At 48.4% G+C, this 24,182-nt stretch overlaps 1 protein-coding gene across 14 annotated transcripts in view; it reads right to left on the bottom strand.

Annotated features, from left to right (window-relative positions):
• The window catches only part of LOC115196042 (bromodomain adjacent to zinc finger domain protein 2B), a 73,977-nt gene that overhangs the window by 8,389 nt on the left and 41,406 nt on the right, over positions 1-24,182 (bottom strand). For 3 of the 14 annotated variants that reach the window (XM_029756519.1, XM_029756528.1, XM_029756520.1), the window contains exons 3-24: positions 22,642-22,812; positions 13,217-13,426; positions 12,847-13,005; positions 11,818-12,023; positions 11,067-11,291; positions 10,386-10,967; positions 8,407-9,154; positions 7,969-8,253; positions 6,801-6,855; positions 6,587-6,695; positions 6,116-6,217; positions 5,383-5,611; positions 5,192-5,284; positions 5,012-5,085; positions 4,812-4,877; positions 4,082-4,147; positions 3,826-3,870; positions 3,506-3,538; positions 2,033-2,098; positions 1,572-1,712; positions 810-1,064; positions 273-496 (exon numbers count right to left, since the gene is read on the bottom strand). In XM_029756519.1, the coding sequence (XP_029612379.1) occupies positions 273-496; positions 810-1,064; positions 1,572-1,712; positions 2,033-2,098; positions 3,506-3,538; positions 3,826-3,870; positions 4,082-4,147; positions 4,812-4,877; positions 5,012-5,085; positions 5,192-5,284; positions 5,383-5,611; positions 6,116-6,217; positions 6,587-6,695; positions 6,801-6,855; positions 7,969-8,253; positions 8,407-9,154; positions 10,386-10,967; positions 11,067-11,291; positions 11,818-12,023; positions 12,847-13,005; positions 13,217-13,426; positions 22,642-22,810 (4,142 nt within the window). In that variant the 5' untranslated portion in view covers positions 22,811-22,812. The remainder of the gene's footprint in view (positions 1-272; positions 497-809; positions 1,065-1,571; positions 1,713-2,032; positions 2,099-3,505; positions 3,539-3,825; positions 3,871-4,081; positions 4,148-4,811; positions 4,878-5,011; positions 5,086-5,191; positions 5,285-5,382; positions 5,612-6,115; positions 6,218-6,586; positions 6,696-6,800; positions 6,856-7,968; positions 8,254-8,406; positions 9,155-10,385; positions 10,968-11,066; positions 11,292-11,817; positions 12,024-12,846; positions 13,006-13,216; positions 13,427-22,641; positions 22,813-24,182) is intronic. The other 11 variants (XM_029756526.1, XM_029756531.1, XM_029756529.1 and 8 more) reach the window with 8 other exon arrangements.

Raw genomic sequence — 24,182 nt, 5'->3', positions numbered from 1 at the left:
AGTAAAACCTGTAAAAACATGGATTCCATGTTTGATCTCCTTACGTATAACACAATAATCTATTCCCTTGTAGCTGCACTGGTATGAGGCCTGTGTGATGTACAGCGCTGGCAGGTCAGCATCTCTCCTCCTACCTGTCCACGCTTTGCTGCAGATAGAACCCGAGCTTTAATTGTTTCGTTTCAATTGTTCTTTCTTCTCTCCTTCTGACGGCGCTCTTGCTGCAGCATTATCTATTTCAATGTTTGGCGTCTCCTGTTCTTTACTCCTACCTGACGACACTCTTGCTGCAGGCCAGCTCATTGGCCAGAAAGCCTAGTATGGAGGCCTTCTGGGCAGGGGTGTGGGCCTGGAAGGCCTTGGTCTTCAGGCTGAGGGCCAGCTCAGCCAGGTCAGTCTGCCCGCAATAGGCCCCCATGTACATCTGGAGCACCTCCGACACATTGTCCCGGTTGATGCCCACGTTGGTCAGATGGTCCCCCAGCATGGTCTTGGTCTGGAAGGGAGGGGGGGGGGGGGGGTCGTGATAGAGTGGTTCCAGGTATACTTTCCAGGGGAGTGTTGACTCATAGACAATGGGCTGGTTTCCCAGAGACAGATTAAGTCCTTGACTAAAAAGCATGTTCTGTGGAGATTCTCCATAGAAAGTGCTTCTTAGTTCTTAGTCGAAGACTAGGTTTAACCTGTATCTGGGAAAGCGGACCAATGTGTAGGTTTTTATTCTACCTATGTGAGACCAATGTGTAGGTTTTTATTCTACCTATGTGAGAGCCTGCTTGGTATGTTCCTGTACATGTACAGTATCTCACCTTGTGTCCAGGGGGCAGTCCAGGGTCACACACGGCCAGGGAGAGCAGTCTGACCAGCAGGTCCTGGACGTGTCCCATGCTGTCTCCCACGTTGAGCAGGCCCTCCTGCAGCATGCCCAGGGTGGGTACGTCCACCCCCACATCGAAGCCCAGCACCTTCCCAAAGCCGCGTAGGAACTGCATCAGCATCAGGCAGTCAGACACCGCACCCCCCGGCAAGATCAGGCCAGGGATTCTGGAAAACTCTGGAAGAGGCTGGAATGAAAGGTAAGGAGGGAGGAATGTTTAGGATACATCTCACCCTGGGACTCCTATAGTGCCCTATGTGGACGGCAGTATATGGGGAGTAGTGTGACTAACACATTGCGATGAAAATGACAATCACATGGCTCTGAATGGTACCTTTTTTTTTTAGGTTTTCATTAGTAAACATGTGGGGGACTTATCTTGTCCTTCCCTGTGCATTACTCTCTTTAGCCACTTGATGGCAGTGTACAGCACAAACCGTGTCCAGTACTCAGGTTTCACATATGATACATAACAGACATACTGTACATACCATTGTGATGATACAATGCACTTAACCACCCATAACCCAAACCTAGACAATATTAACTTGTCAGTTCAAATATACATAAAGCAAAACAAATGTAACCAAATTAAACAGCCACCTACAACTCGGAAAGCTAGGTCCCTTTGAGTGATGTCACCCTTCAGACATCACGCAGGACTGAATCATGGGCAAGATGGGTCATTTATTACCTTATGATCGGCCAGACACATGTCTTCATTTGGCTTCTTCAGCTCCCTGGCAATCTCCAGTTCCAGCCTCCTCAGCTCCAATTTCCGCTCCTTGTTCAGGCGTTTCTCATCCCTCTTTTCCTGCCGCAAGCGCTCGCGCTCCTGAGGCCCCAGAGAAGGAGAGAGGGGAGAGTTAATGGGCTCACGCCAGTGGCGGTAAAACAGACAAGAATGTCAAACCGAGTCTGCTGAGTAGCTTTAGAATTCAGCCCGGCGCCCCTGCCTGCGCACTCAAAGAAAAAGCGCTCGAGGGCCATTCTTTTGACTCAGTTAGTGTATTGAAGAAATGAAAAGGAGAGGGAGGAGAGAGGGTTTGAATGGGTTCAGGAAGGAGTGGGACCTTCTGGCACGCACGTGTGTGTGTGTGTGTGTGTTTTGTGTGTGTGTGTGTGTTTTGTGTGTGTGTTTTGTATGTCACCTACCTCTGCTTTTTTGCGAGCCTCCACCGCCTTCATGAGCATCCCATGTTGCCGTCTCCTCTCCCTCTCCTAGCAGTGCAGAGAAAACACACACCCACGTTACACACCGGAGAAGGTGTAACCTCCACAGGTGAAGTCAGAGAGGTGGACAGAAGGAGGGAAACCCCCATTCACCTCCATCATGGCGAGGTTTTCACATACAGCAACATGTACAGTTGAAGCTGAGGTTAAGAAGACAACGGTACGAATGATGACAACCAGAAAGCATCAGAGGGAGAATGCGGTAGATGGCGATGGGGTCAAAAAAGAGAAGTTAGGGTCAAGCTATGATGCCTCTAGGTAAAAAGCTGACGGAACAAACGTAAAATGACTGAGTCATCATAGACGCAAGCCAGTGGGATGAAAACAAACATTGCTCTGTGTATCATCCATCTGTTTAGCTGATAGCCGTTCCAGATTGAAAATAGCCTAAACCTATGGGGGGGATATCGAGTGAAGGTCTTACAAGGAGACTTCCCTGGTTGAGGATAGATTGTCTCCAAATGTTTTATTGTAAACCAATAGGATTTGATCAAGGCAAAGCGAGGACAGTGTCTGTCTGAAAGGGGTGGGGAACTCAGTGATGTGATAAACAGATAGAAGGCAATGAAACAGATCCTCTGGTGTCAGCTGCATAAATGCAGTATGTAGGGGCCAGGAGTTTCTCCGCCTCAGGTTTATATTGTTAGGAAAAACTCCTGGCTCTAATCGTGTGCAACAGACGCGCTCAACAAGCAATAGCCAGCCAGCCAGCCAGTCAGGCTGCTGGAGAAAACAGGCAGGTACAGCAATAGATAGACAGACAGTCAGGCTGCTGGAGAAGACAGGCAGGTACAGATACAGAACAGAGCAGCAGAACGACTCAGGCGACATTCCAAAGGGCACCCTCTTCCCTATGTAGTGCACTACTTTTGACCAAAGTAGTGCACTATGAGGTAGTGCACTATGCCATTTCAGACGCAACCTCAGAGACTCAATGGGACGTAACAGGTTAAAGGGCAGCTCTTTGTGGACGGAGACGGATACAAGCTCAATGTCTGGCACTGGAAAACTCAAGCACTCACAGCCACTCAAAAACAACAGCTAGACGATGGATGTGATGGATGACTCATCGAGAGGAGCGTACTTTCAGACAGTAAGAGTGCGCATGGCAGGGCATGGCCGCCTTTTGCAATGCATTCTGGGGAGTACGGGGGGAGCTACCGAACCACCGCAGGCGGAGCGAGGTCAGGTGTCTCAGAGCAGATGGAGGTGACACACTGTTGTTGTTTTTGTTTGTGTGTGTGTTTGTTTGTGTGTGTTTGTTTGTTTTGCTGAAAAGCCATGCAGAATAATGTAGTATGACTGCAGCCAGTGCTACACTTAATGCATTGCTATGACAACCATATCACAACCAGGAAACACGATGCGGTGTTAGATGTACAAAAATAAACATACCCATACCATATCTAGTCTATGCCTCTCCAACTCCTGGCAGAGAGAGTTGGCAAAGTATTATGGAACAGAAATGACAGCAAAAAAAACAGATTGTTTAGCAGAAAAATACCCAAAGTTCAGAAATAACCCAATAGAATGGAAACTGACCAAAGAGAAACAGTAAAGGGTTTAATAAAATATCTAGTTACACACAACCTTGAGACACACGCACGAACACACCCACTCTGTAAACACTGATCTAGCTGAAGTGTATATGGTTTTTAGTATAATTTCAATCATGTCAGAAGAGAAAAGGCGTGCTGCTAAAAAGCTCCGCGTACCTGGTGCTTTAAAATGACTGCATGCTGTCTTCGCATTTCTTTCTCCTTCAGGGGAAGACAGAAAAGATGAGGGGAGAAAATCAATACACTTTCATGCAGCAACCATCATGAAAATCACTAGGGCTGATGGGATTTCAGACCATTTTACAGAGGAGCTACAGCTCATGCCTAATCTCATTGTCAGACACAGCTCATCTGGAAAAAGCTTTGACATTCTGGTTTACATTGAGATGCTGTGTGTAACACAAACTCTCACCTTTATTCGTTTCTCTGCCTCCATCATTTTGGCATTCGCAACCTCTTCTTTCTTTCTCCGTTTAGCCTGCGAATGCAAATCAGGTCAAACGTCATTTCACTGCCAGACATCTGGACAGACAGACTGACGGACACATGCCACCTCGCAGTTTCGCGCCGCAGCGCTCAAAATATGATATTTTCCATGTAACAGAAAATGAAACGTACGCCTCACGTGCCAGTCAAATGTGTAGAACACAGAGAGTGAATCAAGTATCATTTAAATATGTAATTGCAAACAGCAACAAAAAATCCTGTTAAGAGTGGCTTGCCAACCGTGTCAACTCAAATTTGATTTAGTCCTGCTAAAATACTTTGGAGCTCCTACAGTGTAATTGTGTGAGCAAGGGAAATATTACTTTTTCCCCACCCACTTATGCTAAACTGTTGCTGTTGTCTGATAAAATAAAATCAAATATTCCTGTCTAATTTAAATATGGTTTGACTCTGAGACAGCTAGCGGAGACAGCGATTTTAATATTCAACAGCCGTCAACCAAGACCAATTTAGCATTAGTTCCATGTGGAATTATGCCTTACTCCTTCCAACACTGTGGTATTATTCAGTAATGGGCTTGGGTAAGATTAAAACACCATGGACAGAGTAGACTGAGGCTCTGGGATGCAGTTTAAAGAGTGACGCTCTGTTAATTCAGAGGATATGTTCGGTATTGGGTTAGTTGACTGTAGTACCTCCAGGATCTGCTGTGCCCTCATCTCCTTCTCCAACCTGATCTGCTGAATCCGCTTGATTTTCTCCTGGAGAAACACAGAGGTTAGGTTGATCAATACACTATGCAAACCAAACGGTGGTGCAGTGGTAAAACGAGGATACCTCCATTGTCAGACGGGACGGTTTGACAGGAAGTGGTGTCGCATAAAGAATGCCCTACCTGCTGCTTGATGAGCTTCATTTGCTCCTTCTGCTTCCTCCTTTCCTCGGCCGCCATGATGGCTGAAAGAGAGACTTTAGGGACTTAGGTGTTAAGAAATGATTTGCAGCAGTGGCACTGCACATCTCTACAATAGGACAGTGGGGAATGGTGTATGCACTTAGATGTAGTGTAGTGTACCTTGTTGCTTCCTGGCCTCTTTGGCTGCCCTGGCCATGGCCTGCTTCTCCAGCTTCCTCATCATCTTCATCTGGGCCGCCTGCCTGGCTATCTCTGCAGAGAGAGGTGATGGAACGTTACTGTGGGACCAAACATGTTTGGTAGGTAGCATTCATAGACTTCAAACGGAGATCTTTTTTCTTTTTCCTCACCTTGGGCCTCCAGTTTGCGTAAGAGTTTGGCCTCGCTGGGGCTAGGCACCTCTGCCCCCAACCCCAGACCCTCTCCCACGTTGGGCGGCCGGCCCTTCCTCCTCCGGGAGCCCTTTCCCCCCTCGGCCCCGCGCTGGCGCTCTGAGTTGGGGGGCCGTCCCCGCCGGCCCTCCATGGCCAGGATATGAGGGATGACATCCTCGTCCTTCAGCAGGCTCCACTGCAGACCCTGGGGGTAGGACGGGCGCGAGACAACAGGGTAGAGGGGCAGTTAGTGTCGTGTGGCTAATAAACGGCTTCAACATACTTCAGCTGCTTTTATTACTCTACCGTTACTCTAGGTTTTACTCTTTAGATCGATCACTCATGACAGAAAAGAGGGCAGATCAAAATCTGCAATGCATAGTGTTATTACTGGACTACAAAGCTAAGAACCGGAAAATGGTCCAATTTCTACCTGTGATATGAACACCACTACAACCCATTCCATTCCCCATTCAGCTAGTTAAACTATCCTACTGTACAGTATATGACTGGTCACCTGTGGAAGTAATGTCAACTGATTATTAAATGACTCCCCCGACAAAGGGGGCTCGGGGGTAGGACTACTGGAGTCTATAGCTGATTTCTATCAATGTCCCTGAACTGCTTAAGTCACTTTACACTCTCTACTGTACATGAAAAGAGGCAATAAACACATTTTAACGGGCAATAGATAGATGAAAGAGGTCACCTGGGGTCCTTCTCTGGCTTCATAGAAGTCACCAACCATTATCTTTGCACTGAAGCTAAAATTATCGCGTGTGATGCCACTTATTCCATTTCTGGATAGATACTACAGAAGAGAAAATAATGACGTTTGGTGAGACAGGGATATCCAATGTGAAAGTATGTAAAAGTGTGACATTGAAAAGCGATCTAGCCACAGTGGCGGAAGCTAAAAACTAAAGTGACGATTCAACTACTAAGCATCAAAAGAATTAGGGGGGAAATTGAGCAAAAGCACAGTGAGAATCAGAATGCTCTAACGACAGGTCAGCTTTTAGTAGGCAGAGGAAGGGATTGGGGAAATGAACTAAAAGGATTCCAGCTCTTCTCATATTAAGGTCACAGGGGTTAGCGTTGATGCTAAGTGAGCACTAGCGTGAGGGTGAGGCTAATTGCTAGCGTAAGGCTAGTCTGAGGGTTAGTGGTTACTGTTTACCTTCACCACATCTGGGTACTGCCTCAACTTCTTCCCGCATGGCGCGTAGTACGCCACGTCGCCTTGCATCTTCCCGGACGAGCTCTTGATCCGCGTTTCTCTCTGCCAGCTGGGAAACACACGGACGGAAGGAAACTGTGAGTGAGTGACCGAATGCCAGAGGCTTTTCCATTGCTAGAGAGAGCCTATCAATTCAAGTCTCCACTCGACCTACCCCAACTCCAGAGGTATCCTCAACTCCTGCTCATCCATCACCCTCTTTCTTTTCCCTGTGCAGAGAGAGAGAGAGAGAGAGAGAGAGAGAGAGAGAGAGAGAGAGAGAGAGAGAGAGAGAGAGAGAGAGAGAGAGAGAGAGAGAGAGAGAGAGAGAGACCGTTAGTCAGACTGAACAATACACAGTCAAAGCCTTCTCTCCGTAGCCCTAAACACCCAGCTACAACCACACGCAGAGCTGCTGCCCAAAACACCCACCCATAGCCACAGCATCACAGTGCTGAATATGAGCAGTGTTTCGTTGTCTGAGACAAACGGGGCAGCCGAGGCTCACTCCACTATGCAGGCGTTTCAGATCAAAGGTGTGCCTTCTCCTATTGACTGGAGCACTGCCCCGAGCGTGTCGACTGTGTCTCCACCCCAACAGCTGTGGCCATGAGAGTGCCTTATTGTTTACGCGTTCCCTTTATTTAACCAGGTAGAGTATTGAGAAACTCCGTGCTCTGAAAAGGAACTGGAAATGGAAATGGCTGAAACAAATCACTGACATTCCTATGTGAATTTGATGGACAACAAAGCATGTGGAATTGAAATGTGCTTAGGACGATTGGAATCTCTGTTGGAAAATTCCAGTCTTCCTTGTTGTGTGTGTGTGTTATTTCCTTTCCTAAGCTGGGTAATCTCCCAGTGCTGAGAGAGAGAGGAAGGAGGGGAAAGAAAGAAAGAAAGCTAGGGCATGGCAGAAGTGCCAAACAAGTTGTCAGGCCTGTTAAGCCCAAGGACATGCACCTACAGGAACCCAAGCCTGTTAAGCCAGCCAACCTCTCGGCTAACTAAAAATAGACCCTCCTTTTCCTCTCCCTGTTCTCTCCCCACAGCCATCTGAAGATGATAGTATATCATGCCATGTGTGAGCTACTCCAGTGTGGTTAAGTGTTTTTGCAGACTGGTTTGGTGCTTGTGCTGTATGAGTAGCTTTGGTAGAGTAGGTAAAGAAGTTGGCCATAAAAACTGGTACAGGGTCAGATGTGTTGTCATCCCCCTAATGGTTAAGGTTAGGGATAGGGGTAAGGGTAATCTGATGCTACATTTTCAGTTATGGGGCAATTTAAAACTAGAGCGGCTTTGACAACGCACCAGGCGTTTTAAGGAGTGTTGCCCACGGTTACCTGGGGGCGTGGCCAGGGAGTAGGAGGAGGAAGGAGAGCTGTGATAGGCCAAGGCACTGGAGCTGGTGACGATGCTGGGTGTCTTGATGACCTGCAAGTTGAGCGGGGAGCAGCTGGCGGCTGTGTGATTGGTTGAGTTGCTCAGTAAGGAGGCGTGGCCTTTGGTTAGCTTGAGTGGGGTCTTCTCCCTCTTGGAGGCGGAGCCTGACGATGGCAGCTTCAGCTTCGGGTCCTTCAGTTTGCCACCGGAGACGTCCTTGTCGCTGTCCGAGTTACTGTCAGAATCTGAGAGGAGGGTACCAGAAAAAGAGGGGTTATCACTGGTTGAATGGTGTTCACTGCTGTACATCACCGTAACCCCCCCCCCAAAAAATACTGTACACTACAAAACATTGCATGTGCCTTCCATTAGGACGGTCAGAACGGTAGGTATCTAACCTGACAAGCTGTCATCCGAGTCCTCCTCATCATCCTCCAAATCATCCAGGTCATCATCATCATCGTCGTCGTCGTCATCCTCAACAGAGTCATCCGAGTCCTTGCTGCTAGGGAGACCGGGGAGACCTGGGAGGCCGGCCTCGGCCCCTCTGAACAGGTCCACCAGAGACTGCACCAGGTGACTCTGAGAGAGGCCCTTCCAGGCTGCCATGGGGGCCAGAGCATGGGCCTGAACCTGGAGGTTAGGGGCCTGGAGCTTAGGGGCCTTGGGGGCCTTGATCTTTCTGGGGCCCCGGGCCGTGGCCGGTGAGGGTGAGGTAGCGGGCCGCGCCGGGGGGCCCTGAGAGGAGGCCAAGTGGACCCTTCCGCCGGTGCTGAGGTTGACGGGCAGCGAGAGGGACGCCCCTGCCCCAGAGAGGTCCTTGTTGGAGTCCTTGCGGGGCTTGGTGATGAGGGCTAGCGGCGCGTCCTGAGCGGTGGTGCTTTGGATGACTCCGTTGGGGTGGGCAGCCAGGCCCAGGAGAGCGCTGGACAGGAAGAGGTTGGAGTGGTTGTTCTGGGGGGGAGGGGGGAGGGGAGCAGGGGGCAACTTGGTGCTTCTGCCACCGCCACCCGGACTCTCAGAGGAGGACAGCTTGGGGGGCGGCAAGGAGGATGACGTCACCCCAGCAGCCTTCCTAGAGGTTTTGTGACCCTGCTGCTTCTTGGGCTGCGCCGCCGGGAACGTCTGGCCTTGCGAGAGTAAAGACTGGAACGGAGGGAGGGCGGGAGGGAAGGAGGGAGGGTGGGAAGGAGGGAGGGGGATAAAACAAGGGAAAAGAAAAGAGAAAACAGCATAATTGTGCCAGCTGTCAATTTACATCTACGTTGATTGTTCAAGCTGGTGATGAAGCACAATGCCTGGCTCACTGTCTCACTGTGCCTCGGACAGAAGCCTGTAGACAATGGCATATAACATGGCAATAACCACAGGCATTGTACTAAGTAAAGAGTAAAGCTGCTGAAAAGCGGCTTCCAGTTCCCGTATCTCACTTAAATTACTACAGTTATGAGTCTGTGAAAAGTGTTAGCGTCACGCATCTGTGTTTTACTTTAAACAGCATAATGGCAGATTTTATAGAACGACAGTCACGTTTGGCGTTGCACCGTGTTTCAGCAAACACAGGTTAGGGCTTCGACATGTACATTCAACTAGATGTGATATCAAGTGAAACAAATCAATTTCACAGACCATGTAATACAGTAACAGTTCCTGAACCACTGGGGGAATGCAGAGGCCTCTGGTTAAAACATAACCTCTCCACCGGTAAAATGGAACAGGGGAAAAGGCTAGATTTCCAATTCTAGCGGGCTGGAGCCATAGGAATTAGCTTCATCAATTAACTACTATTTCAATTACCATTTCGACAACATGCGAGAGGTCCACAATGCACTGTAAAAGGTGATACATATGTATATGTTCTATCTAGTTGTGAATGTATTAAATGGAGAGTAAAACAGTAATAAATACATACTGTAACTATATGTGCCGTCTGCTTTGCTGAGGTAATGAGGCCAAAAGCATTGACCTTTTGGTTGACCTTTTGGTTTACAGGCTGAGCAGCACAGCAGGACACCCAATCAAATGACTCAGACAGGACTCCCACTTCCCTCTCTGACTCCCTCTGGCTGGAAGCAGCCATCTTACTGCAGCTCATCTACAGTGTTACCATGAATTACGAACAACCTAACTGTGAAAGGAGAAACCGCTTCAGGTTCGACCGCTTTTAGATTATCCAAATTAGGTGAAAAGCTAAACTAGCCAGTAACCAATCTGTGGTATTATTTGACCATGGGAAAAAGAGCTACTGTGTGAATACTGGGATTTTTTTAACTTGTATTTATTTAATGTAACTTTTATTTAACTAGGCAAGTCATAGTTGATACTCTTGGTACCATACTCCTTGCTAGTGGCTGGGCAGAGAGGACAGTGGACCAACCTGTTTGAGCCTGAATTCGTTGATCTGAGAGAGTGATTCCTCCAGCAACTTCCTCTTACTAGCCTTCCCACTGCCAGGTGTCTTCAGAGGCTTGGGCTGCTGGGAGTTGGCCATGGGCGACGTGAGGAGAGGGAAGGATTGAGGCGAGGGGGACAAGGGTACGGAGCGGGCCAGGGAGGGCACCGACAGGGGCTTGGAGGAAGAGCAGAGGGACAGGGGCGGGTGCTGCGGCGAGGAGGGCAGGAGCTTGGGCGGCTTGGGGGAGGCTGTGGTGCGTCCTTTGGGGGAGGTGATGAGGGGGATTGGAGAGGCAGAGACGGGTGATGGGGAGGTTTCCCTGCGGGGTTGGGTGAGGAGGGCCAGGGGCTTGGAGCTGGCTGCTAGGCCCGTGGACTGGATGACACTGAGGTGCTGCTGGAGACCCTCCTCCCTGGGCCGGGAGGTCTGGAGGGACAGGGGGGAGCTCTGGGACAGGGTAGATGGGGAGTGCTGTGAGGGGACCAGGGTGGGGGGGTCGGAGGGTAGGCTGTGGGTCAGGCTGTTGTCTTGGGCCTCCTTCATGCCCGAGCTTAGTGTCCCGATCTGGAGAGGGAGGAGAGGAAGCCCAATGTTAGCTCACCTCGGAGCACATCACAGACATAAGTAGCTATACACTACCAGTACTATTCACTGTCACTGTACCTTCATTTTATTCTTCGTCCGCCTCGCCTTCTCAGAGTTCCACGCCTCGCTCTTTCCCTCCTCTTCCTCATCCTCATCATCATCGTCGTCATCATCGTCGTCGTCCTCTTCCCCTCCGAGGTCCTCCAGGTCGCTGCTGATGGCTCCGTCGCTGGAGCTGTCCGAGGAAGAGCCTGATTCGCTGTCACTGACCCCAGCGACCTCTGCTGGCTTTTTACTGGGCTTCTGCATTAAGGCAGAGAGCTGACAATCAATAAAGCACCCAGTGTACATTTTAACCATTTGAGTTTTGTTTCTAAACTGGAAATGGAAAACTTAATCGTCCAAAATAGACCCCAAGTCAAATACTTCAGGCTTTACTATAGCTATAGACAGGTTAGCTTTTAGCAACAAAACCAACAAATGCACAACTATGGGGCAAAACAGACAGAGCTGGCTTAGACTGTTAACAACATGTAAACTATATTTCATCTCCAAATTATACAATTGTATAATGAGCACTATTGATTTCTTTGCAATATTAGCATGGACATGGAATCCGTCAAAACACCTCAAAACAAGACATGGTATCAATAACAAGATGCAACGAGCTGAAACGAGCTACCTACGACATGGCAGCTTCTTGCCATCGTTGCTAGCTATCTGAGCGTTCAGAATCATAACAGCGCGGCTTCCGGCCACGTCGGTGTGCGCGCATCATTTCCGCAACGTTGTCATCAGTAATCTAGAGCCACTACATCATTGAGCTGACCTTGTCTTTAGGTTTGCGGGGTACTTTCTCCTGCTGTAGCTCTGCTGTGTGGCTCTGGCTGTGAGGGCTGCTCCTGGGGCCCCTGGCCTTGGAGTTGGGGCCCTTAACAGCCTGGGAGGCACCCAGGGATGGGGACGCGTTCATGGAGTAAGACCCCTGCATGGTTGGGGAGGAGACCCCACTTCCGTTCACTGCCCCGTTCACCCCTGAAATCGCACGAAAAGAGGCACAGCACACCGTTACATAACATCTTCATCTCCTCTGAGCGGCGAGACATTGCGAGTAAAAACGCTAATGAAATAGCTGGGGTTCTTCTGAATGCGGAAGAGAATAAAAAGCCTTACGAAAATATTGATTTAACGCGTATCTCATTTAGGCATGCTGAACACGGCGTGAGCGCAACATGAGTGGTTTACATAATAAAAGATAAATTAAAAGATAGCATCAAATGAAAAAAGCTGATTAAGAGAGAAAGGGTACAGAGAGAGAGAGAGACAGAGACAGAGAGCGAGAGTGTGTGAGAAAGAAAGAGGGAGAGAGAGAAAAAGCTAGAGAGAAGAAGAAAAAAAAGCCTGCACATACGCCATTAACTGAGACTGGGAGTCATTATAAGGTTCTCGACGGGAGAAATCTCATCACGGAGCCGGAGACTGCCGAGACTAGGGAGCCTCTCACTTAATCCCTGTGAACAGTTTCCACCACCTGCTTACAGGAATGATTAATTCATTCACATCTCTCGCAATTGCCAGAGGGGTAAAAAAAACGTTGCGCTTTAAATACCTCACCCTCTTAAGGGTACCTTTTATTTCCTGGCGGTAAAATCATTTGCTGCTTTTGAACAGGTGTGAGAAGCTTCTTCACACTCTGTGCCAATATACATGTACAATAAAATACATATTTTCCCCTTATGAGCACAGGAAGTGTGGCAATTATCACCGTTGTTCTAAGTTGTTATTATCTGTATAGTTAGCTAGGTCAGAATGAAGCACTTGGAAAGGTTCCAGGTAAGAAGGATGGGCGTAGCTGTACCTTTGGGGGTCTGTCCGTTTTTGCTGGGGGTCCTGGAGGGGGCTTGTAGGGGGCTGTGGTTCTGCTGGATGTGGGGGGTGAACATTGTGGGGAGGCCCAGGAACGGGGGGAGGAAGGCTGCTGCCCCCCTACTGTGGGCCTCTGCTGCTCGCCACCATTCTGATGAAGAGAGAGGACAAGGAGGAGGACATCGACATGTCAGTGCCATTCTGTCTCATCCACTAAGTTCAGTACTGTATGTCAATTACAATCGCATAAAGAGTATTATAAGTTAGCACACCCTTAAATACTGATTAGTCATGATGTTTAATCCATCTGCTGTTCAGGTCAAGTAAATCTCCTGGACTCAGTCATGGGCCCCTTCTCTTACCTGTCAGAGCTCCCAGCTGGGGGTGTGCGGCCAGGGCAGCAGACATCCCCAAGGACCCCAGAGAACCCAGGGACCCCAACGACCCCAGGCCTCCAAACTCTGGGCGTCCTGAGCTGGTGGTGTACAGGCCGAAGGCTGGGTGGCTGACCAGGGGGAAGGCACTTGACAACGTGTAGGGCTGCTGGTCGCTCATCGCCCCATACAAACGACCTGATGGACAAACAGTACAACAAAAATAATAAATCAAATGTACTTATTAAGTCATTTTTACTTCAGTAGTCACATCAGCAGTTGTCACATTACTCACTGTGTATCTATTATTACTTCTATTATTACGTGTTTGACTTTTCTATTATTTCTCTATTTTCTTTCTGTCTGTGTTGTTGGGAAGGGCCCTGAGTCAGCATACCACTGTTAGTCCACACCTGTTGTTTACAAACCATGTGACGAATAACATTTGATTTGATCAGCAGTGTGCTTCTGTTTGGGGTATAAATAAACTGAATTGAATTCTGAGATGACTCAAGGGTTCGCCGTGGCCTCGAAATACCCTGACTCGCTGGCTTCCTAGGTATTCATCCCTTCTGTGTGTTAAAGTTTAATGACGTTTTCTCCTCTCCCCCTACAGGTTTTCTGCTGGGTAAGATTATATTTTATGTATATTCAACAAGACATTAGGCAGCGTAAAGGACAAAGATAGCCCTGGATTGGAGCTTAACAGGATTACACATGCTTGTGCAAACACAGAACAGAGCAGCTCAGATCGGAGTGACTGAGACAGAGACACTACTCAGAGGGGAGATGCGCATCATGCATGTTCTAGATAGACGGATTTCTAGGCTGTACTTCAGTAGGGGAGAGAGAAGAAGACAAAAAGAGTGATCGCAGTCGACAATTCATATTATATTTTCTGACGAGGAGCTGATTTGTTAAATTAGGCTACAAAGAGAACGTTCTTAGGGGCAGATAATAAAAAATGAAATGCGAGAAATTTGCATAAGTATTCAATTTTTATTTACCAAGAAACTTGAAACGGATGCGGGCTGAGCAGCGGGACATTTGGACAGCTGGGAGTGTAGTTGAAGTGTTTCTGCAGGTACTGTATAGCACTGATCCTTCCTCGCTACTCCATTATGTCCGTCACCACGCAAATTAAACAAGCTCAAATAGGCTAAAATCAGTGGTAGACCGAATAACAAGCGAGTCGCGGTCCTTCAATACGTCAGTGGTGTGGTGTTTGAGAGGGGTACCTGTGATAGAGCCTGTTCCTAATACTTTCCTCCAAACCTTTTTTGACTTAAATTTCAGCAGCACACTGCCCCCCCCCCCCCCCCCCCCCAAAAAAAAGAGGAATATGTCATCATCAAGCTTTCCCCTAAACCTGAGTACAATCATTTCTGGCAGGGCAACCGGAGCACATTGTCTCCTCGCACAGTCAGATGCAATTTGGTCTGAGCATATTTCATGCAAATTCAATTTCCATTACAGGAGGGTGAGAAAAAGAGAGAAAGAGAGGGGCTGGTAGAGGGAGGGAGGCTGCGGCGGGGCGAAGCCTAGCTCTCTTTGAGCCAGGTAATATGTATGCATAAAAAGTGATGACAGGCGATGTAAAGTGTTATTCACTGAGCTTGTGAAAATGTCAACCTACAACACACCCAGTGAGTGCTGTGTGAGTGTGATGCCCCCAAATTCTACAGAATCAGATGATGGAGTTGAGACGCACAGAAAAGAACCAGAACATTTGCACCTGCCTATCTGGCTGTCATAAATGAGAAAAAAACTAAAACTAAACATAATTAGGCCTAAGCTAAAGTACTTCCATTTTGCGTGCCCTAAAACAGCTACATATAATCAACAATATAGTGATGGGAGCATGAAGTGAAAATACAATGTAGAGGCTAAATTGCTGAGATGATCAAGGGAATCGAATTAAAATGTCCATATAACATCATATTACATTACATAACATAACTGTCTGGTTGATTAAGCCTGAGTTACAATTACATTATCTTAATTTTTTTTTTCACCTTTATTTAACCAGGTAGGCCAGTTGAGAACAAGTTCTCATTTACAACTGCGGCCTGGCCAAGACAAAGCAAAGCAGTGCAACACAAACAACAACACAGTTACACATGGAATAAACAAACATAGTCAATAATACAATAGAAAAAAAAGAAAGTCTATATACAGTATGTAAAAATGACGTGAAGAGATAAGGCAATAAATAGGCGATAGTAGCAAGTAATTACAATTTAGCAAATTAACACTGGAGTGATAGATGTGCAGATGATGATGTGCAAGTAGAAATACTGGTGTGCAGAAGAGAAGAAAAGTAAATAAAAACAATATGGGGATGAGGTAGGTAGATTGGATGGGCTATTTACAGATGGGCTATGTACAGCTGCAGCGATCGGTTAGCTGCTCAGATAGCTGATGTTTAACGTTTGTGAGGGAAATTTAAGTCTCCAGCTTCAGCGATTTTTGCAATTCGTTCCAGTCATTGGCAGCAGGCAACTGGAAGGAAAGGCGGCCAAAGGAGGTGTTTGCTTTGGGGATGACCAGTGAGATATACCTGCTGGAGTGCGTGCTACGGGTGGGTGTTGTTATCGTGACCAGTGAGCTGAGATAAAGCGGAGCTGTACCTAGCAAAGACTTATAGATGACCTGGAGTTAGTGGGTCTGGCGACGAATATGTAGCGAGGGCCAGCCGATTAGAGCATACAGGTCGCAGTGGTTGGTGGTATATGTGGCTTTGGTAACAAAACAGATGGCACTGTGATAGACTGCATCCAGTTTGCTGAGTAGAGTGTTGGAGGCTATTTTGTAAATGACATCGCCGAAGTCGAGAATCGGTAGTATAGTCAGTTTTACTAGGGTATGTTTGGCGGCGTGAGTGAAAGAGGCTTTGTTGCAGAATAGAATGCCGATTATAGATTTAATTTTGGATTGGAGATGTTTAATATGAGTCTGGAAGGAGAGTTTACAGTCTAGCCAGATAGAATATGTGGACAACTACAAATACCTAGCTAAGTCAGAACCGTCCAGAGTAGTGATGCTAGTCGGGCAGGCGGGTGTGGGCAGCGAACGGTTGAAAAGCATGCATTTAGTTTTACTAGCGTTTAAGAGCAGTTGGAGGCCACGGAAGGAGTGTTGTATGGCATTGAAGCTCGTTTGGAGGTTTGTTAACACAGTGTCCAAAGAAGGGCCAGATGTATACAGAATGGTGTCGTCTGCGTAGAGGTGGATCAGGGAATCACCCGCAGCAAGAGCGACATCGTTGATATATATATACAGAGAAAAGAGTCGGCCCGAGAATTGAGCCCTGTGGTACCTCCATAGAGACTGCCAGAGGTCCGGACAACATGCCCTCCGATTTGACACACTGAACTCTCTCTGATAAGTAGTTGGTGAACCAGGCGAGGCAGTCATTTGAGAAACCAAGGCTGTTGAGTCTGCCAATAAAAATACGGTGATTGACAGAGTCGAAAGCCTTGGCCAGGTCGATGAAGACGGCTGCACAGTACAATCTTTTATCGATGGCGGTTATGATATCGTTTAGTACCTTGAGTGTGGCTGAGGTGCACCCGTGACCAGCTCGGAAACCAGATTGCACAGGGGAGAAGGTGCGGTGGGATTCGAAATGGTCAGTGATCTGGTTATTAACTTGGCTTTCAAAGACTTTAGAAAGGCAGGGCAGGATGGATATAGGTCTATAACAGTTTGGGTCTAGAGTGTCTCCCCCTTTGAAGAGGGGGATGATCGCGGCAAATTTCCGATCTTTAGGGATCTCGGACAATACGAAAGAGAGGTTGAACAGACTGGTAATAGGGGTTGCAACAATGGCGGCGGATAATTTTAGAAAGAGAGGGTCCAGATTGTCTAGCCCAGCTGATTTGTACGGGTCCAGGTTTTGCAGCTCTTTCAGAACATCTGCTATCTGGATTTGGGTGAAGGAGAAGCTGGGGAAGCTTGGGCAAGTAGCTGCGGGGGGTGCAGAGCTGTTGGCCGGGGTTGGGGTAGCCAGGAGGAAAGCATGGCCAGACGTAGAGAAATGCTTATTGAAATTCTCGATTATCGTGGTTTTATTGGTGGTGACAGTGTTACCTAGCTTCAGTGCTGTGGGCAGCTGGGAGGAGGTGCTCTTGTTCTCCATGGACTTTACAGTGTCCCAAAACTTTTTGGAGTTAGAGCTACAGGGTGCAAATTTCTGTTTGAAAAAGCTAGCCTTTGCTTTCCTGACTGACTGCGCGTATTGGTTCCTGACTTCCCTGAACAGTTGCATATCGCGGGGAGTATTCGATGCTATTTTGAAAGGGGCATGCTTATTTAAGATGGTGAGGAAATTACTTTTAAAGAAGGACCAGGCATCCTCGACTGACGGGATGAGGTCGATATCCTTCAAGGATACCCGGGCCAAGTCGATTAGAAAGGCCTGCTCGCAGAAGTGTTTTAGGGAGCGTTTCACAGTGATGAGGGGTGGTCGTTCGACCGCAGACCCATAGCGGATGCAGGCAATGAGGCAGTGATCGCTGAGATCCTGATTGAAAACAGCAGAGGTGTATTTGGAGGGCAAGTTGGTCAGGATAATATCTATGAAGGTGCCCATGTTTACGGATTGTGGGTTCCTTGATAATGTGTGTGAGATTGATGGCATCTAGCTTAGATTGTAGGACTGCCGGGGTGTTAACCTGTTTGGGATAGGGGGCAGTATTTTCACGGCTGGATAAAAAACGTACCCGATTTAATCTGGTTACTACTCCTGCCCAGAAACTAGAATATGCATATAATAGTAGTAGTAGATAGTAATAGTAGTAGATTTGGATAGAAAACACTCTAAAGTTTCTAAAACTGTTTGAATGGTGTCTCTGAGTATAACAGAACTCATATGGCAGGCCAAAACCTGAGAAGATTCTATACGGGAAGTGCCCTGTCTGACCATTTCTTGTCCTTCTATAGCCTCTCTATCAAAAATACAGCCTCTGTGCTGTAACATGACATTTTCTAAGGCTTTCATTGGCTCTAGGAAGGCGCCAGAAAGTGGAATGATAGCTCTGCAGTCTCTGGGCGAAAAACATCAGGGGTTTTGGTGAGTGGTCCTTCTGGGAACAATGACACTGAGGCGCTCGTGCACGAGACGACAATTTTTTTTTCTTTCAGTGTTTGAACAAATACGTCGTCGCCCGGTTGGAATATTATCGCTATTTTATGAGAAAAATCGCATAAAAATTGATTTTAAACAGCGTTTGACATGCTTCGAAGTACGGTAATGGAATATTTTGAAATGTTTTGTCACGGAACGCGCCGGCGCATCACCCTTCGGATAGTGACTTGAACGCACGAACAAAACGGAGCTATTTGGATATAACTATGGATTATTTCGAACCAAAACAACATTTGTTGTTGAAGTAGAAGTCCTGGGAGTGCATTCTGACGAAGAACAGCAAAGGTAATCCAATTGTTCTTATAGTAAAACTGAGTTTGGTGAGGGCCAAACTTGGTGGGTGTCAAATTAGCTAGCCGTGATGGCCGGGCTATCTACTCAGAATATTGCAAAATGTGCTTTCACCGAAAAGCTATTTTAAAATCTGACACCGCGATTGCATAAAGGAGTTCTGTATCTATAATTCTTAAAATAATTGTTATGTTTTTTGTCAACGTTAATCGTGAGTAATTTAGTAAATTCACCGGAAGTTTGCGGTGGGTATGCTAGTTCTGAACAAAACATGCTAATGTAAAAAGCTGGTTTTTGATATAAATATGAACTTGATTGAACAAAACATGCATGTATTGTATAACATAATGTCCTAGGAGTGTCATCTGATGAAGATCATCAAAGGTTAGTGTTGCATTTAGCTGTGGTTTTGGTTTTTGTGACATATATGCTAGCTTGAAAAATGGGTGTGTGATTATTTCTGGCTGGGTACTCTCCTGACTGTTTTGCTTTCGCTGTAAAGCCTTTTTGAAATCGGACAATGTGGTTAGATAAAGGAGAGTCGTATCTTTCAAATGGTGTAAAATAGTCATATGTTTGAGAAATGGAAATTATAGCATTTTTAAGGTTTTTCGTATTTCGCGCCAGGCCCTACCATTGGATATTGGTGAGGCGTTCCGCTAAGAGGTTTTAAGCATATCCCAGTTTAGGTCACCTAACAGAACAAACTCTGAAGATAGATGAGGGGAAATCAATTCACATATGGTGTCCAGAGCACAGCTGGGAGCTGAGGGGAGTCTATAACAGGCGGCAACAGTGAGAGACTTATTTCTGGAGACATTCATTTTTTAAATTAGAAGCTCTCACTTACAGAAGAGAGGAAATGGTTCACGTTCCAACTCTTCGACATTAGGCCGGACTGTGTACCTACAATATCATAAAACGCACAAGGGCACTGTAGGCCTAATACTGGGAGCATCTTTTCAACAGCAATTCAGGACTAATGAAATGTAAAGGTGTAATTTCCCTAGAGGCAGATTCCTAAAATGGCCTAAATGCTATCTCCATATTGTAAACCAGTAATGTGGAATCCACGGAGATTGAGGAAGATATCTTCAAAATCATAATAGGTTAATAAAAAGGTTTATTTGCATGTGGGAAGCAGAGTTTAAATGCTCAGTGGGAGGTGGGGAGGGAAACAATGAGTGCCAGCCAGCGTGCCAGAGGCAGAGTGGTGTGGCGACACATGAGAAAATGCCCTTTGAGCCGGCTTCAAGGCCCTAGTCTTCGCAGTCTGCTGCACCACGACAGAGATGAGAAATACCTTGTGTACTTCATTAGAATATGCTGAATATGGAGTGCCTTGCCTTGCCAAAGTCAGCTAGCGGATACGGAGACAAATGACTGAAAATACAAAACGCAACCCCCGAAAGGCCAGCAGCAAGCAGCCACTTCCGTCGCGTCTCCCTCCCGCCAAAACCCCGCCTGTCACTCTCGCCTCGACCGACCTTCCCCGAGCAACAGAGTGACATCTGCAAATGCCTTTTCAATATTAATGCGCTTCCAGCTGGAGAATAATTAAATCAGAAATTTGGAGAGAAGCGAGCAACCGAGCAGAAATACAGGATTACCTGATATCCTCTCTCTCTCTCACTCTCCTCCACCCTCCTCCTCCACTCTCTCTGACAAACACAACTGCATTCTAAAAAAGCGCCGGGCCTTTTTTTTCCCGTGTTCGGAGGATGCTAGCCGAAGGGGGATTAATTTGTTGTTTGTTGCAGTCAATCAAATTTCCATGGACAGATTTAAAGTTAATTGCATCCGTGAGCCGATCCCAGTAGGAAAGAGTTCTACATGCGCCCGGGCTTTTTCAAAGTGATATCCTCATCAATGACACACTGCATGCCCCCCCCCTCTACCCCCCTCCTCCCCCATCTCCTTCCACCACTGTTCTTGCTCATCTGAGATTTCTTCAATGTTTTTCTCAAGTAGTATTGGCAGGTTGGCAAAAGACCTTGAATTAATTCCTCTCTCTCTGATCTGCTGATACCTCTGTGACAAGAATCCGCCACGACAACAAATAGTTCCAACGGCTTTCATATGACAATAGAGGAGTGTTATTACTGTTAAAATGGCTCCTACTTACCGAATCTGATGTCACATGTCCCATTAACACAGAGTGGCTATTCCTTTAATTGTGACTAGTGTAGGTGGCAGGAAGATGAATTTACCTTCATCACGTTCCAATAGCTTTAAGAGCGTGTTGAACGAGTACTGTACGTCAGGCTATGAGAAATGAAAAACTACAGCAATGCATGAAACCAAAAGATAACGGTGGAACGAACTACATGTAAAAGCAATTCAACCAGCAGGCCTGAAACAATGTAGACTAACAATTGGGGATTTGCTGGTGGTGGGAGGCTCTGCACTCAACTTAAGCATTTCAACATTTTTATTTAACTAGGCAAGTCAGTTAAGAACAAATTCTTATTTACAACGACGGCCTACCAGGGAACAGTGGGTTAACGGCTTTGCTCAGGGGCAGAATGACAGATTTTTACCTTGTCAGCTCAGGGATTTGATCCAGCAACCTTTCAGTTACTGGCCCAACGCTCTAACCACTAGGCTCCCTGCCGCCCCTTGCCATCAGTAGGTATATAATATGTATAGTATATATAATTCATTAATTAATATAAATCATCATCCCACTCCGCGCGGGAACAAGACGTCTCATATGAAAGAACTCTTGCTTGGCTTGATCAAGCTCGGCACAACTTCAGAGCTAGAAGCCTGCCTCTCAGCATTTCATTTGACGCTCGGCCCAAAATCACTTATCTAGACAATCTGAGAACAGGTTATGGCGCAGAGGGATACGGGCAATGTATAATGCATGAGAAGACGGCCTAATGGCTGCTTCATTGGAGCAACACGGGGGAGAGGAGAGAGAGAGAGAGAAATACTGGGGGCTTTATTTTGTCGCTTTTCTTATCATGAAAGAGAAAGACAACACAACTACTGCAGTGTTACATTTGCATGCTATTCGCTGGTCAGTGTGATCTGTAGACTCCTGTGTGTGTGTGTGTGTGTGTGTGTGTGTGTGTGTGTGTGTGTGTGTGTGTGTGTGTGTGTGTGTGTGTGTGTGTGTGTGTGTGTGTGTGTGTGTGTGTGTGTTCCTCATGCTGCATAATGGCTCTGAGAACACAATTAGAATGCATAGAAAGGGTCTGGGTGTTTGGAGCTGGCACGAAGACACTGAGTGGCTGACAGACATGTTAAATCACGCAGGCACAGCCTGAGACACACACGCACGCACGCACGCACGCACACACACACACAAATCAGTGAAGCAGCCACATAGCAAGAGGTTGTCAGGAGACGTGTGTTTGTGTGTGTGTGTGCGTGTATGTTCCATATTAAACAAAAGAGGCTTTCTAATTGTTTGGGCTTCATTAATGCAGCAGCTTTTCAGCAGCAACCCAAGCTGTCAGAGGAAGGCTGAGTCTGGGAGAAAAGGTGTTTTCACAGGCCTAACAATAACTACATAATTAATACTGGGGGGAAGTCAGCAAACCATTAAACTCATCCTTCCTCGTGTTGAAAAAAGGAGAACCTTGGAGTTAAAAGGTGAATCATGAGGGGTTTTTAGTTTCTAGGCTACTCATTACACAGTGCACAGCTAATATGCTTGACATTAGTTATGGAGGGGTTGTTCTATTCTATATGTGCAGACAGTGGTTATTAATGGGGAAGTAGAAATATAACATCTCTGTAAACTGGTCTCTCTGTAAACCGGTCTCTCTGTAAACCGGTCTGTAAACCGGTCTCTCTGTAAACCGGTCTCTCTGTAAACCGGCATCTCTGTAAACCGGCATCTCTGTGTGCATTTTAAGGAAGTGTATAGCGCATTTTGTGTATTTGCTCATGTGCAGCTTAACAGGGTGTTGACAGTGTGTGTGTGTGTGATGCACGGCGCGGAGTGATGAAGCAGTCTTACCAGAGGTGCTGAGGGTAGATCCCAGTGAGGCTGCAGGGCTGGGGGCCAGACTGCTCTTGGAGTGGGGAGCCGGGGAGGACGAGGAGGAGGAAGAGGACGAGGAGGCAGCAGGGGAGGAGGTGCGAGCGGTGGGGGGCGCGGGGGAGGCCAGCCGCTCTCCAGACTCCATATCTGTCAAATACAATCCAATCAGCACCGTTACAAAAGCAGAGGAGAGAAACGAAAGAGAGAAACACACACACCCCCAGCACCCTGCCACACACCCCACTACACACTCCCAGCACCCCGCCACACACCCCCAGCGCCCCGCCACACACCCCCAGCGCCCCGCCACACACCCCCAGCGCCCCGCCACACACCCCCAGCACCCCACCACACACACCCCGCCTCCCGCCACACACCCCCAGCGCCCCGCCACACTCCCCCAGCGCCCCGCCACACACCCCCAGCGCCCCGCCACACACCCCCAGCGCCCCGCCACACACCCCCAGCGCCCCGCCACACACCCCCAGCGCCCCACCACACACACCCCGCCTCCCGCCACACACCCCCAGCACCCCGCCACACACCCCGCCTCCCGCCACACACCCCCAGCACCCCGCCACACACCCCCAGCACCCCACCACACACACCCCGCCTCCCGCCACACACCCCCAGCACCCCGCCACACACCCCGCCTCCCACCACACACCCCGCCTCACACCCCCAGCACCCCGCCACACACCCCGCCTCCCACCACACACCCCGCCTCCCGCCACACACCCCGCCACACACCCCCAGCACACACACCCAGCGCCCCGCTACACACATCCAGCGGCCCACTACACACCCCCAGCACACACCCCCAGCGCCCCAGCACACACCCCCAGCACACACACCCAGCACACACCCCCAGCGCCCCAGCACACACCCCCAGCGCCCCAGCACACACCCCCAGCGCCCCGCTACACACACCCAGCGCCCCACTACACACCCCCAGCACACACCCCCAGCGCCCCGCTACACACACCCAGCGCCCCACTACACACACCCAGCACACACCTAGCGCCCCACTACACACACCCAGCGCCCCACTACACACCCCCAGCGCCCCACTACACACACCCAGCACACACCTAGCGCCCCACTACACACACCCAGCACACACCTAGCGCCCCACTACACACACCCAGCGCCCCACTACACACCCCCAGCGCCCCACTACACACACCCAGCGCCCCACTACACACACCCAGCACACACCTAGCGCCCCACTACACACACCCAGCGCCCCACTACACACACCCAGCACACACCTAGCGCCCCACTACACACACCCAGCGCCCCACTACACACCCCCAGTGCCCCAGCACACACCCCCAGTGCCCCAGCACACACCCCCAGCGCCCCAGCACACACACCCAGCGCCCCGCTACACACACCCAGCGCCCCACTACACACACCCAGCACACACACCCAGCGCCCCGCTACACACACCCAGCGCCCCACTACACACACCCAGCACACACACCCAGCGCCCCGCTACACACACCCAGCACACA

This window comes from Salmo trutta, chromosome 6 (genome assembly GCF_901001165.1).
Source record: "Salmo trutta chromosome 6, fSalTru1.1, whole genome shotgun sequence".
NCBI classification, from domain to species: Eukaryota; Metazoa; Chordata; class Actinopteri; order Salmoniformes; family Salmonidae; genus Salmo; species Salmo trutta.
This window is presented reverse-complemented; position numbering and strand designations above follow the sequence as displayed.